General features: G+C 43.7%; 2 protein-coding genes across 2 annotated transcripts; one reads left to right on the plus strand and one right to left on the minus strand.

Moving 5' to 3' along the window:
• Nucleotides 1–874: 874 nt before the first annotated feature.
• LOC123442843 (GDSL esterase/lipase 7) lies at nucleotides 875–4,839 on the plus strand. Its single transcript, XM_045119008.1, has 5 exons — nucleotides 875–1,198; nucleotides 1,461–1,618; nucleotides 1,798–2,037; nucleotides 3,928–4,183; nucleotides 4,302–4,839. The coding sequence occupies exons 1-5, from the start codon at nucleotides 922–924 to the stop codon at nucleotides 4,529–4,531; spliced, it is 1,161 nt and encodes a 386-aa protein (XP_044974943.1). The 5' UTR covers nucleotides 875–921; the 3' UTR covers nucleotides 4,532–4,839.
• On the minus strand, nucleotides 4,831–7,342 carry LOC123442850 (calcineurin B-like protein 7). Its single transcript, XM_045119021.1, has 9 exons — nucleotides 6,800–7,342; nucleotides 6,504–6,665; nucleotides 6,348–6,430; nucleotides 6,183–6,242; nucleotides 5,886–5,994; nucleotides 5,646–5,698; nucleotides 5,335–5,415; nucleotides 5,156–5,268; nucleotides 4,831–5,071 (listed from the first exon to the last, which is right to left on the minus strand). The coding sequence occupies exons 2-9, from the start codon at nucleotides 6,580–6,582 to the stop codon at nucleotides 5,008–5,010; spliced, it is 642 nt and encodes a 213-aa protein (XP_044974956.1). The 5' UTR covers nucleotides 6,583–6,665; nucleotides 6,800–7,342; the 3' UTR covers nucleotides 4,831–5,007.
• Nucleotides 7,343–8,904: the final 1,562 nt, after the last annotated feature.

The following is an 8,904-nucleotide window of genomic DNA, read 5'->3' on the forward strand; positions in this document are numbered from 1 at the left end:
CATGTTCAACAACTTGGTGTAGCGGAAATGCACATGTTAAGATTGATGTGTAGTCATACAAGAAAGGATCAGGTATGGAACTACGATATACATGATAGGGTTGGGGTAGCACCGAATTGAGAGAAGCTTGTTCAATATCATCTGAGATGGTTGAGCATATTGAGCACAAACTCTAGAAACTCAAGTGCATAGCGGATGATTAAAGTGTGTTGAATATCAACTGATGTCGGGGTAGATTAATTTTGACATGGAAGGAGTCCATAAAAAGGTATAAATGATTGGAATGTCACCAAAGGACTAGCCATGCACAAGGGTACATAAAAAGTTAGCTATCCACGTGCCAGAACCATGAGTTGGTTTTGACTAGCCTACTGCAACTTGTTTAGAACTAAAAACTTTGTTGTTTTTATACATATGGACATGATCGACTCGGATCCCGTCCGACTCGATCAGTCGATAGCGGCTTCTAGCAAGAAATGTCGACTCCCATGTGTGTAAAGTCATTTGACGAACCTTGACAATACTGGTTGTTAAAACAGCACACTTCACTCTTAATGTGTGAGCATAGCCAGATAGAAAAGCTCAGTATCTATGAGTCCTAGAGACCTCCTATTGTTATAGGTTTTGTCAATTTTTTCCACACGACACCCAACATGTCTTGCAGATCAAGTAATAAGGAGATCAAACAGGCCACTGGGCCGTGCATCAATCGGCTGAGAATTGGCCCATTTCCGGTACTGTTTGCTGACCACAACCCTAGCCCACCAAGTGTAGGCCTTTTCCTCCATCCTCACTGCGGTTAGCGCGACTCGAGTCTGCGGCGAGTCCATCCATCCCCTTGCATAAACCAGACCGGAACTCCTGCCCCTCACCTTTTCCTTCCAAGCCAGAGCGCGCCAACTCGCCACCGCCTCGCCGGAAATGGCGCCTCTCCTCGCTCTCCTCCCCCTCCTCCTCCTCCTCTCCGCCCCACCTCTCTCCGCAGCCGCCTCGACTCCCCGGTCCGCGCCGCCGTCGGCGCCCCCCACCCCGCTCGTCCCCGCGCTCTTCGTCATCGGCGACTCCACGTCGGACGTCGGCACCAACAACTACCTCGGCACGCTCGCCCGCGCCGACCGCGAGCCCTACGGGCGGGACTTCGACACCCACCGCCCCACCGGACGCTTCTCCAACGGCCGCATCCCCGTCGACTACCTCGGTGCGTTGCTCGCTTCTCCTTGGTTTCTCCATGGAATCGGTGCGGGTGCGGGCGCGGTTCTGGTCTCTCGATTTTGCGCGTCCTCGCAGACGCGGATCGTTTCGGTTTAGGTCTCCATGGCTGATCATGACTACTGATGATTGTTTGTTAATTCTCCTTGATTTGTCCCGTGTAATCTTCTGTCGCTGCTGTGGCATGAATCCACAGGAATATCCCTAGTTTCTCTTCCCTTGATTTCTGACCCCTTCTTGTTGTACCACAGCGGAGAAACTGGGACTTCCCTTCGTGCCTCCGTACCTCGAGCAGAGCATGCGCATGGGCGTCGGCAGTGTTGGCCTCAGCAACATTGGCGGAATGATCCAAGGCGTCAACTACGCTTCCGCGGCAGCCGGCATTCTCTCCAGCAGTGGCTCTGAGCTGGTCTGTTCTCCCACCTCTCCCCCGTCCCCATAACTCTGCATCAATCTTATTAGTTACGTTACGTCTTGGTGCTGTCGAGAGATCTGTTTGGGGATGATTCTGCTGTCAATCTGTGGTTTCTTCACACCAAATTTGATGCTAATCGATTGGGGTTCTTGCGATTTTGGTTGCGCTTGCAGGGGATGCATGTCTCGCTGACCCAGCAGGTGCAGCAGGTTGAGGATACATATGAGCAGTTGGCGCTTGCTCTTGGGGAGGCAGCTACAGTCGACTTGTTCAAGAGGTCGGTCTTCTTTGTGTCGATCGGGAGCAACGACTTCATCCACTACTACCTGCGCAATGTGTCAGGCGTGCAGATGCATTATCTCCCATGGGAGTTCAATCAGCTCCTTGTTAACGCAGTGAGGCAGGAAATCAAGGTGTGCTTCTTCCTCAGTTTATTCTGTGTACCGTTGCTTCCCTCCTATGTGATTACAAGTCTGCTGCTGCTGTGCATTGTCGCTTAAGGCTGTAGAATTGAGGTTTTACTTGCGGAGTTGCACCAAGCATAGTCAGGGATCTCTGTAACTACGAATTGCGTTTTGAACAAAATGTACTTCCTTGTCGGATAAACTAGAATTTTATCTGGGAAATTAACAAAAGAAAGTGATTAAATGAATGAAGTCTCCCTGTTGGTTAGCAGTTCTAGAACATTGATGCCTTTGCCTTTGGTTCACATACTAATTGTTCTTACTATCAAATTTGGGGTTATTTCTGGTAAAGTTGCACAGGTAATACAAATGCAAAATGTTTCAGATTGATGTTAGTTGAAGCATTTTGATAAAACATGAGTAAAAATGGTTGGGTGGATGTTCCGGATACTACAATGAGGTGTAATGCTGTTTAGTTGGTATATAAGGGTATATGGATGGTAGCCAAAACTTATCTCCAATTTTTCAGCATGCCAATAACTCTTTATCGACTCTAGCTCATTTTTCTGGCCAACATTACTCATCAGTGTGCTGTGCATTGTCTCTTAAGGCTGTAGAATTGGGGTTTTACTTGTTGAGTTGCACCACGCATAGTCAGGCATCTCTGTAACTACGAATTTCAGTTTGGGGGAAACGTACTTCCATGTCTAGATAAACTAGATTTTTTAATCTGGGAACTTAACACATGAAAGTGATTTAAATCAGTGAAGTCTCCTTGTTGGTTTCCAGTTCTAGAACTTTAATGCCTTCACCTTTGCTTTACATACTAATTGTTCTTACTGTCGAATTTGGGGTTATTTCTTGCAAAATTGTACAGGTACTACAAATGCAAAAATGTTTCAGACTGATGTTAATTGCAGCATCTGATAAAATATGAAATAAAAATGGTTGGATTGATGATCCCGAGTCTACAGTGAGGTGAAATGGTGTTTAGTTTGTATATTTTTGGGATGCCAATGCCTCTTTACCAACTCTAGTCATTTTTATTGCCAACGCTGACCAACTCATGGACAAGCAAAATTTTGGCCTAACTTTTTGGTAAGGCCCCACATGGGCTCCAACCAAACTGATTTGAAGAGCTAAAGTAGAATGTGAGTAAACCTTTTTTTCTTCTTGGACACACAACCCAAATGTGTGTGTAATTGTATACTAGAAGACGGCGTCATGATGACGCAAAGTACAAAGCAAATACAACCCCGAAGAGCGAAAATCCTAAACTATTGAAAACGAAGCTAAACAACTGAAAAGCTGAAACTGTACAAGGCGCTAGCTCACGCTACCCAAGCTACACAACAGCATACTGTCTTAAACTCTGATATATTCTGAAATGTTCAGGCTGCATTTTTTGTGTGCTGCCATCTGTTTTGGGTTCAAGTTAAGTCTGTTGTACTTTCAGCTGTAACTGTGGAACGCCTTGCATATTTTTCTCACTCCATAGAACTGTTCATGAGCCGACCATGGTACAATCGTGCTACTCAGTCCATGTGTCATGGATCATTTGATTCTGTATGGCTAATTTATCTTTGTTACCCAATCTTAAGCAGAACATATAATGCATGATGATTGAAGATGCATATACCAGTAACCGGTAGTTTGTCCTATGTAGAAATTTTCTTTGTGTTCATTCCATAATCCCATTTATCTGCTGATGCAAATCGTAATGGATTGCTTTGGTTTCTTTATTCTTCGCAATACCGTAGCAAATTAATTGCCATTTTGCATCCATTACTGTTTAGTTCTATATATGTGGTTTTTGTCAGAGTACTCCACGTTTGATGCCTAAACTAGTTGTGGTCTCATGTATCTACTACTACGTTCTGACAACGATGATTTATGCAGAATCTGTACAATATCAATGTTCGAAAGGTCGTGCTGATGGGCCTTCCTCCTGTTGGCTGTGCCCCTCACTTCCTTTCGGATTACGGCAGCCAAAATGGGGAATGCATCGATTACATCAACAATGTTGTGATCGAGTTTAACTATGGCCTGAGATACATGTCCAGCGAGTTCCTCCGCCAGTACCCTGACTCTATGATCAGTTACTGTGATACATTTGAGGGGTCAGTTGACATACTAGAGAACCGTGACCGCTATGGTGAGCAAATTGCATCATTAGTACTACATTTAACTTGAGTGCCAAGTCTTCTCAGATGTATCATTTGTACTACATTTGCTAATAAGTCTTCTCCTTTTGGTGGAATTGCAACGCGCAGGCTTTCTGACCACCACCGATGCTTGCTGTGGGCTTGGCAAGTATGGCGGCCTATTCATATGTGTTCTTCCACAGATGGCGTGCAGCGACGCGTCAAGCCATGTGTGGTGGGATGAATTCCACCCGACAGATGCTGTGAACCGGATCCTGGCAGAAAACGTGTGGTCCGGTGAGCACACCAGGATGTGCTATCCAGTGAACTTGCAGGAGATGGTGAAACTGAAGCAGTAGAAGCAACCTGGATCGTCATTGCTGTTACTTGCTCAACTTCTGTGTTTCCATTTTCGACAAAGAACTTCTGCGAGTCGGAGAGTGAAATGTACATCGAGAGTCACGGTGTTCAACAGTCAAATTTTGAGTGAACTGTATATCAGGAGTCACGGAGTTCAATAGTCAGATTTTGATAGTTCAGATTAACTGCACGTATATTCGCCTGTAAATGCACTGTGAAGAATCTGTATGCCCAAACTATTAGATATTGCAAATGTAACGATGAGCCCTTTCGGTGACAAGAAAGAATTGCCGAGCTGTTGACCTGATGTGTACCATTTCTCAGTGCACGTTCTGCTACAAAGCAGTGTTTCATAATCCAAAATTTTGTACAGTTAACGAAAAGAAAAACACAAGCCACATGAGAGAAGCTCAGAAGGTTGCTGTATGCCTGAGACTTGAGAGGTCAGAATCTCAGATGCTTGTGCGGATGGCTGCTACAACTCTTCGTCGCCGGCTCCAGAGTAGACAACAAAGCTGGGGAATGACATGGTTATGTCCCTGCATCACAAGATGCTCAGGTGTCAGTCAAGAGGCATGTTCTCAAGCACTGTTTTCCAAAGCTGAAAATATAGAGGTACTTACTTTAGGTATGGGAGAGTCATGTTCTTCAGCAGGGCTGGATTTTTACTTGCAAACTCTTTCCATTCGTCGGGGTCTATCCTCCCGTCGCTGTTCAGGTCTGCCTGCTTGAATGTCTGTCAGAATATAAGTTAGCATAAATGCATTCATAGTGATAACGCTTCTTGATGTGGTGTATGTACCTGATCTACAATCTGTTCGACAGCATCATCAGAAAGAAGTAGGTCTGACTCGTTCAGGATTGCAAGCACCATTTCCTTCAACTGCATGAACGGCCAGTTTCAGTAAGTGCTCAAACTGTCAAACTGTAAAGGTAGTGTGCATGCTATACTTAGCGCATATAATGTGTTTTGTGTTATTTTTTCAATGAAACAAAATGCACCGACAGAGCTCAAGGATAAGCATTTAAATCGGCAAATCGAGTGTGTGGTAGTATGTTCAGTTGACAAGATTATGTGCAGAATAATTCAGTTCAGTACAAAAAGATACAGACCTCTTCACGTTCAATGCTGCCGGTGCCTCGCAGATCGTATAGTCTGAATGCAACTGCGAGAAGGAATCCTTCGGGTGTCAAATAGGAGAAGCATATACACATACTGAAGTCTTCCCAAATATAGATATCAGGCTACTGCTACTTGAATTGCACCCAGAATTTATGGAATACCAGCCATTTCTTAAAACATTCACACACACAAAAAAAAACATTGGGAGGAAAAGGGGGCTGGCTTCGTACATGCAATCTTGTCTGCCATGGGTGTATCCGGGTGAAAAATGTGGAGGGACCGAACAAACTCCTCGAATTCAATCACACCATTTCGCTTCAGATCAAACAGATCAAATATCTGCACTAGTCGAACACACATATAAACAAGTCCATCTGATCCGAGATATGTGCACAAGTTTGGAACAATTTTGCAGTCATCGCAAAGATAATATTCAGGTTGTCACACCAAAATTAAAGGGCACCCGATTTGTCGGAGAAATAATAGTTATTCGGAGCGTTGGAGTGGTGTAAAGGTTATAGACTGACCCGATCAGCGAAAAGGTTTTTCCGGTTGCTGTTCCTGAAGAGAGCAAGTTGGAACTCCTCCTAGTCAAATTTGCAAATTGACCCTGGTTAGAGTTTGCAGAAGGAACCACATGGTGAATTTGCCGTCTAACTAAAAGAAGATGATGAGCAAGACAAGATAGATACCTTGTGAATAAGCCCATCCTTGAATATAGAATAGCTAATCTTTTTGTACAACTCGTAGAGGGCCTCCACTTCATTCAGAGAAACTGCGTGCACGCGGGCTCATTTTTTGCACTGAACAGATCACTAGAAAGAAAGGCAGAAGCTAGGAGTTCTCACATGTGGTCTCTTTGGCCAGAAGAGCCGCATCCTCATGCCGTGGAGCTCGTTTGAACTGCTTCGACGATGCACACCCCATACAGAACCAGCTCACAGAGCCAGCCTTTTTGCTTACAATTAACAACCGTCTTTCCGCAGAAAGGGAATGAAAAAAACACACCCCTAAGACAAAAGGGCAAAGACATTGGTATCAACACAAAACCAATTCATTATAAAAATTTACCTGGAAAAAGGGGAATCCAGCAAGAGCGAAACAGCCAAGAAACAACAGGGAAACACCAAGACAGAAAACTCACCTGGGAAACAACAAAGAACAAACAAAGGATGCCTATGCTTTGTTCGATCCACACTTACAGCACTAAAGATCTACAGGACTACAGGAGGCCCAAGAGAGAGATGGATGGCTCCAAGCTTATGGCTGATGCAACGGGGAAGAAGGAGCTAGAAGAAGGAAATCATATATTTATGCGCGTGCGCAGCAACAGCCAACGTGGATCTACGTCACAAGTGTGGCACAGAATATTGCAGTACTGACAACACAACAGACAGGACAAGGCGAGAGTTGACTTGCATGCAGCAAGATCTTCACATCCATGCATTCCCTCCTTTCACTATGCAAGACAGGGACATACTATATATATACTAAGCAGTACTCCCCTCCATTCCAAAATGTTTGAAGTTCTAATAGATTCCTACTATATGTATTTATGTTGTGGATATTAGTATATTTTTCTCTAAACTTGATCAAACTTAAGGAAAATGGACTTAGGAGTTAGGACAAACATAGGACTTAAAATATTTTGGAAAGGAGGAAGTATGTGTTAAGGCATCAACCATGAGGACAAGGATTGCTAGTACCACCGTCGGAACCAAAAATATAGAAATAAAAAGAAAGAATTACGTAAAACACCATCGAACCAAAAAAGGAAAAAAAGAAAAGAAATAATTGCTTGTACGCTAGACTTGGCCTCCCTACCCAGGATGTCTTGAACTACCATGAGTTGTACTGCTCAATATAAAAATTGTCAACGTCGGCTTGTATCTATCAAAAGCGTGGGTGATGCGTACTGTTTTGTTTAGGTCATAAGATGTGGAGAAAATCAACTTGTATTATGTTAAGGAAAAGAAAAGGTATGTATGTATGTGCAAAACAACCGTGCTACTCCCCCCGCTCCAAAATAATTGAAATTTCAGGATTGTCTAAATTCAAACCTTTTAAAGTTTAACCAAGTCTAGATCTACAATGTCAAGTATTATGTTGCAGATGTTAATATGTTTTAATATAAACTTGATCAAACTTATTTTGAAACGGAGCGAGTGATAGAGAATGTTTACTTAGTCCCATCAGCTGCATCGAGAAGTCGTCGACAATGACGAGTTGTGATGGTTACGTGTGACTAGTGCAAATTCATTGGGCAGATGAGATATTTTCTTTTTCTGAAATTGAGGCATAAGGTTTGCCTCATCTATTAATTAAGAAGGGGAATATAGTTTGTTTGTGTTACAAGTGACCTCATGGAAAAATGAATGATTACTCTCGCAATATAATTGTTACTAGCTTCTTGGCACCCGCTGTGATCCACATGTTTGCCTCGCTCATAATGTTGTTGAGCAAAATTCAGTCGAATTGGAGGTCCATTTTACTGAGTTGCCATACCGAAATAGGAAGGCCCAAGTATCTGAATGGGAGCCACCGAGCTTTTATGGAAGTTGGTGCATACTCCGTGAACGCTATCGAAACCTTTCAAAATGATCGAGAATTGTCAATATCTCTCTTAATTGGTGCCATGAACACTACCACACCATCCACATAGAGGGATGATCTCACCATGGCACCTCTCCTTCAAATATTAATTGTGAAGGAACCGCTTCTCCGTTGCCAATTCGAGGATTTGTTGTGGAGGCTCGATTGCGATGATGAAGATGAAGGGTGGAAGGTGGTACTCTTGACGAAAGCCCCAACCATGTTTGATTGGGGGGGCACGCCATTCAAGAGTATCCTCGATGAGGAACTCTAAAGTAGCGTCGTTATCCAATCTCTAAACTTGCTTGGAAAGCATCTCCATTGGTTGAGATCTAGGATGTATTCCCATTTGGCTGAATTGAAAGCCTTATGGATATCGAACTTGAAGAGTAGGGATGGAGTCTTGGTCTTGTGAAGCTTACAGACAAGGTTCTGAACATGCATGAAGTTGCCATGAGTACTTATTCTCTTGATAAAGGTGTGTAGGACGTTAAAGACAAGGGTGTTCATGTGTGGGCCAAGACTGGTCGCATGGATAAGGCAAATGGTTCTATAGTCAAAATTACCTCCCGCCTTCCTTTTTGGGTAAGTGCACAACATTTTGCGGAGTTGAGCCAATGAAGATTTGAAGTGCAGAGGGAGTCAAGGAGGTGTATC

Source organism: Hordeum vulgare, chromosome 1H, assembly GCF_904849725.1.
Source record: "Hordeum vulgare subsp. vulgare chromosome 1H, MorexV3_pseudomolecules_assembly, whole genome shotgun sequence".
In the NCBI taxonomy this organism is placed as follows: Eukaryota; Viridiplantae; Streptophyta; class Magnoliopsida; order Poales; family Poaceae; genus Hordeum; species Hordeum vulgare.

What these genes read in the sequence shown, in the direction of transcription:
- LOC123442843 (XM_045119008.1), top strand. Translation starts at nt 922, where the DNA reads ATGGCGCCTCTCCTCGCTCTCCTCCCCCTCCTCCTCCTCCTCTCCGCC. An exon ending in CAGTGAGGCAGGAAATCAAG is followed by an intron (nt 2,038 to 3,927) that starts GTGTGCTTCTTC and finishes TGATTTATGCAG; the next exon opens with AATCTGTACAATATCAATGT. An exon ending in AGAGAACCGTGACCGCTATG is followed by an intron (nt 4,184 to 4,301) that starts GTGAGCAAATTG and finishes TGCAACGCGCAG; the next exon opens with GCTTTCTGACCACCACCGAT.
- LOC123442850 (XM_045119021.1), bottom strand. Translation starts at nt 6,582, where the DNA reads ATGGGGTGTGCATCGTCGAAGCAGTTCAAACGAGCTCCACGGCATGAG. An exon ending in TCTGGCCAAAGAGACCACAT is followed by an intron (nt 6,431 to 6,503) that starts GTGAGAACTCCT and finishes GCGTGCACGCAG; the next exon opens with TTTCTCTGAATGAAGTGGAG. An exon ending in TCGAACAGATTGTAGATCAG is followed by an intron (nt 5,269 to 5,334) that starts GTACATACACCA and finishes ATATTCTGACAG; the next exon opens with ACATTCAAGCAGGCAGACCT.